This window comes from Emiliania huxleyi (genome assembly GCF_000372725.1).
Source record: "Emiliania huxleyi CCMP1516 chromosome Unknown EMIHUscaffold_1560, whole genome shotgun sequence".
Lineage (NCBI taxonomy): Eukaryota > Haptophyta > Isochrysidales > Noelaerhabdaceae > Emiliania > Emiliania huxleyi.
The window spans coordinates 1-3,875 of NW_005201024.1; the positions used below are offsets into that span (position 1 = coordinate 1).

General features: G+C 65.6%; 1 protein-coding gene across 1 annotated transcript; it reads left to right on the plus strand.

The window, feature by feature from the left end:
- Positions 1 to 2,714: 2,714 nt before the first annotated feature.
- On the plus strand, positions 2,715 to 3,522 carry EMIHUDRAFT_253095 (hypothetical protein; the record flags this gene model as incomplete). Its single annotated transcript, XM_005785927.1, has 3 exons — positions 2,715 to 3,008; positions 3,079 to 3,225; positions 3,298 to 3,522. The coding sequence occupies 3 exons, from the start codon at positions 2,715 to 2,717 to the stop codon at positions 3,520 to 3,522; spliced, it is 666 nt and encodes a 221-aa protein (XP_005785984.1).
- Between the last annotated feature and the right edge of the window lie 353 nt (positions 3,523 to 3,875).

A 3,875-nucleotide genomic window follows, 5' to 3' on the forward strand; every position in this document is an offset into this window, starting at 1 on the left:
ATCGCGCCGCTGCGACTCTGTCATGCGGCCTCCGAGGTGCTTTGCGAGCTCGAGCAGCCCGCCCTGCACGGCCTGCGTGGCGGCGAAGACGACGTCCTCGAGCGGGACCGCGCCACTCGTCGTCAGCCAGCCATCGGCGTTCATGCTGGCGTTGTCCACCGCCTTGGGCCTGGCTGCCGCGATGAAAAAGAATTCCCGCGGGATGAGCCAACAGGCCCTTTCCCTGCGAACGCGCTACCCCCGAGGGCTCTCTTGCCCGCAACCCGATACCGATCATCCGGTGGCGCGAACAGCTTCAGCTTTTCTCGCCCGCTCTGCTGAGGGCGAGGCGCCGAGCTACGGTTCCAACGCTGCAGCACTCTCCCTCTATTCACAGCAGAGATGGCGACGCGTCCTTACGCGCGTCCTCGTCCCCACCTGCTTTGCTTCAACGTGCTGCCATGGAGCCAGCGCGCCTCGCGCCATGATTCAATCGCCATGGCCGGAGCGCTGTGGATCGCAAAGGCCCATGGGCCGCTGCGCAGGGCGGCACGCGCAGGCGCTACACAGATCAGAGCATTGGCGCCGAGAGCATTCATTTCCGCATTCAGTTGTCGTTGTTCTGTCGGCTCGAACAGCCCGTACAGCCATTCAGCGGCTGGTGGACGGCGCGCAGTCTCCACGCGGATCCGCATCTCGTGCACACCGCAAGGCGCCGCCACCACATGGACCAGCCCGATGGACTGTGTTTGTGGTCGGGGTGGACAGTTTGCTGTTCAGCGTATCATTGAGCAGGATGAGATGAGCGTCTAGTGGTGACGCGGGTAACGGGCGAGGTCCTGGGTGCAGAACCCGCCCTGACTCTGCCGATCCACTGGATGCGACTCAACTGCTGATACCGAACTTGTGCTGGCGGGCAGTGATTTGTGAGCGTATCGTTCAAGATTGGGGTCAGCCCACCCAACGGATGGCCGTTCGGTCGTACGACATTCGACTCGACTGTGGACTCACTCCGTGCCAGTCGTCAGCCGCCAGTTCAACGCTCGCAATGCGGTATGAACGCGGTGTCCGCGGCGGTGAGCTGCGCAGTTGGTCATTGTTCTTCGTTGCAGAGTCTTTTCTCGCATTGCTAGGCAACCCACCAAGGCCCATCGACGGCCAGCGCCCAAGGTCTGATTGTGCCCCCGGCTGTGCGTCAGCAGCGGCTTCAGACAGGGCCTGCGCTTGAAGGGGATTTTACATTTACGGGCTCTGCCAGCAATGCGTGGAAGGCGACGCGACGGTTGAAGGGTACTGTCCAGAAGGGCACTGTCGCTCCGGGTCGGGCGACGGTGCCGCAGTGTCGCTCCGGGTCGGGCGACACTGCTCGCGGCGTCCGGGTCCTGCGCCTCCCGACGAGGTCGGACGGCGTTGTATGTATGTATATAGGGAGGTCTCCCACCCTCTCAGGCATTTCTCCTCCCTGCTGCTCGCCGACTCCTCCTCCCCCCGCATGACCGACGACTACCCGACCTTCGGCGACTCCTCCCTCTTCGGCGCCAACGCCTACTACCCGTTCGGCCCGGTGAGGGGCGGGAGCGCAGCCATTCCAACGGCTGGGAAAATTTCTGAACGGCCGTGCATGCGTCTGCATGCCGGACAACTAAGAAGGTCCCTCGCTCCCGCTCCTCTCTCGGAAGACGCGCGCCGGCCTGGGGGACTCGCTTGCGATCCCGTTCCAGCCAGAGGCCGCGTGAGGCGTGTGGGACGGTGCACGCTGGGGCTCGGCCCCGAGTGCGCTGGCCTCGCGTCTCGAGGGGAGGGCGGCTCGTAACTGAGGTCCGCCTGCGGAGACAGTCGTCCTCCCCTCAACCCGGCGTGAGGGGCGGGAGAGCGCAGCCATTCCAGCGGCCGGGAAAGTTTCTGAACGGCCGTGCATGCGCCTGCATGCCGGCTTACTAAGGAGGTCCCTCGCTCCCGCCCCTCTCCCGGAAGACGCGCGCCGGCCCGGGTGACTCGCTTGCGAGGTAGATCCCGTTCCAGCCAGAGGCCGCGTGACCACCACGGGGACGGCTGGTCGAAGGAGGAGAGGTCATCCGGATGTGGGCGGGACGCCCCCGGGCACCTGGTTGCTCTCCTCTTCCAGAGTCCCTCCCGACGGGGACCGGTCTTGGGCCATTCCAACGGCCAGGCCGCTCGCTTAAGGCTGATTGGCTAGACGAGCGGCCTACCTCCAACGGGGCGGTCCGGGAACGCGTGGAACCTGCCCACCTCGGTGGGAGGTGGTTTGGCGCCGACGGACCGCCCTCTCCACCACCCTCGCCCAGGGATCTACAGCGCTGTCTCAAGGTCCGACCTGTGGGCTCTGCCTGCGCTCGGCACCGGGCACCGCCTCGGTATACAAAATGCGCCTGCGGGCGGACCCTCACAGATCACAGATCACAGATATATAGGGAGGTGAAGTCTGAAGAGCAGTCAGGCTCGGACTGGACACCAGCGCGGTATGGGTGGACGCGAGATCTCTCTCTCAGATGATGACGACACGCTCGATCGAGCGACACACAGACACAAACAAGCTCACAGACAGGACACACACACAGCCAGCGTCGCCGCCACACACCCTGAGTTGGCGTACACACAACTCAGGGCCACGTCCTCCCTGTCGCCCCCCCCAGCACTCCAAGGTGCACTCCAAGGTGAAGATTGATGTCGGCGAAAAGAAATGGCTGGCGAAATAGAGAAGAAATACGCAAAAGATGCTGCTTGAGGCGCACCACGCCGCGGCGCGCAAGATCGTGCTGGCGGTGCACCGCGACCTCGAGCAGCTGGAGACTGGCCGCAACGTCTCGCTCGATCTGCAGCTGCAGATATCGCAGAACCTCAACGCGCTCGCTCGGGAGCTGCACGAACTCGAGCGGCTGCTGCCAGGCGAGCGCAACTCGACCATCTGGCGGAGGAAGATCGTGGAGCTGCAGGAGGAGTCGCGGAGCCAGCGCGCGGCCCTCACTCGCTTTACCTCCAGCGCGCGGCAGCAGCAGCGCGAGGCAGCAGTGCTCTCGCCCAGCGCCCGCCGCCGGTGGCGCCAATCACGCCCGATGAGGACGCACGCTTTCGCCGCAGGCGGAGGAGCGCGACGCGCTGTTTGAGCGGCGGCGCCACAACGGTGGCGATCAGCACGCCATCGCGATGGACGGTCTGCTCGATGAGTCGAAGCGGATCCGCGAGGCGGACTCGCAGCTCGACGCCTTCATCGGGAATGGCTACGCGGTGCGTGGCGCTCCCTCCCCGCCTCCGCCTGGCCCAGCGGCGCCGAGACCACCCCGCGGCGGGTGCGCGCAGGTGCTCGAGGCGCTTGGCCAGCAGCGCTCTGCGCTCAAGGGCATCGAGCGCAAGGTGCTCGACTTGGCAAACACGCTCGGGGTCTCCAACTCGGTGATGCGCGTCATCGAGCGGAGACAGCTCGTCGACAAGGCGATCGTGTACGGAGGCATGCTGCTCACCCTCTGGCTGCTCTGGTTTGTCTTTGTGCATTTGCGACGGCCCGCGGAGGCAGAGGCGGAGTGACGGAACACCGTGGCGGGCGTGGCCATACGCCCGGCCAGCGCAGTGACCAGTGTGATCTTATAAAGTGTTACGAGAGTGTGCGCGGATGCGAGTGAGTGCGACCCATGCCGCGCGCCGTATTTCAAATTGCACGCATAGAGAGACGGGGCCGGCCGGGCGGGGCCGCGAGCGACGCGAGAAGAGAGAGCGCGCCCGTCAGCGCGCCCGGACGACCCTCTCCGCTCTCGAGAGAGGCCCGCGCCCGCGGCCGCGGCCCGCGCGGCGCCTGTGCGCGCCGCGGCGCGCCGTATGCGCGTGCTCCCTCTTGCGAAATCGGGAATGTACGTGGTAAGAGCCACTTCCATGCCACAGAC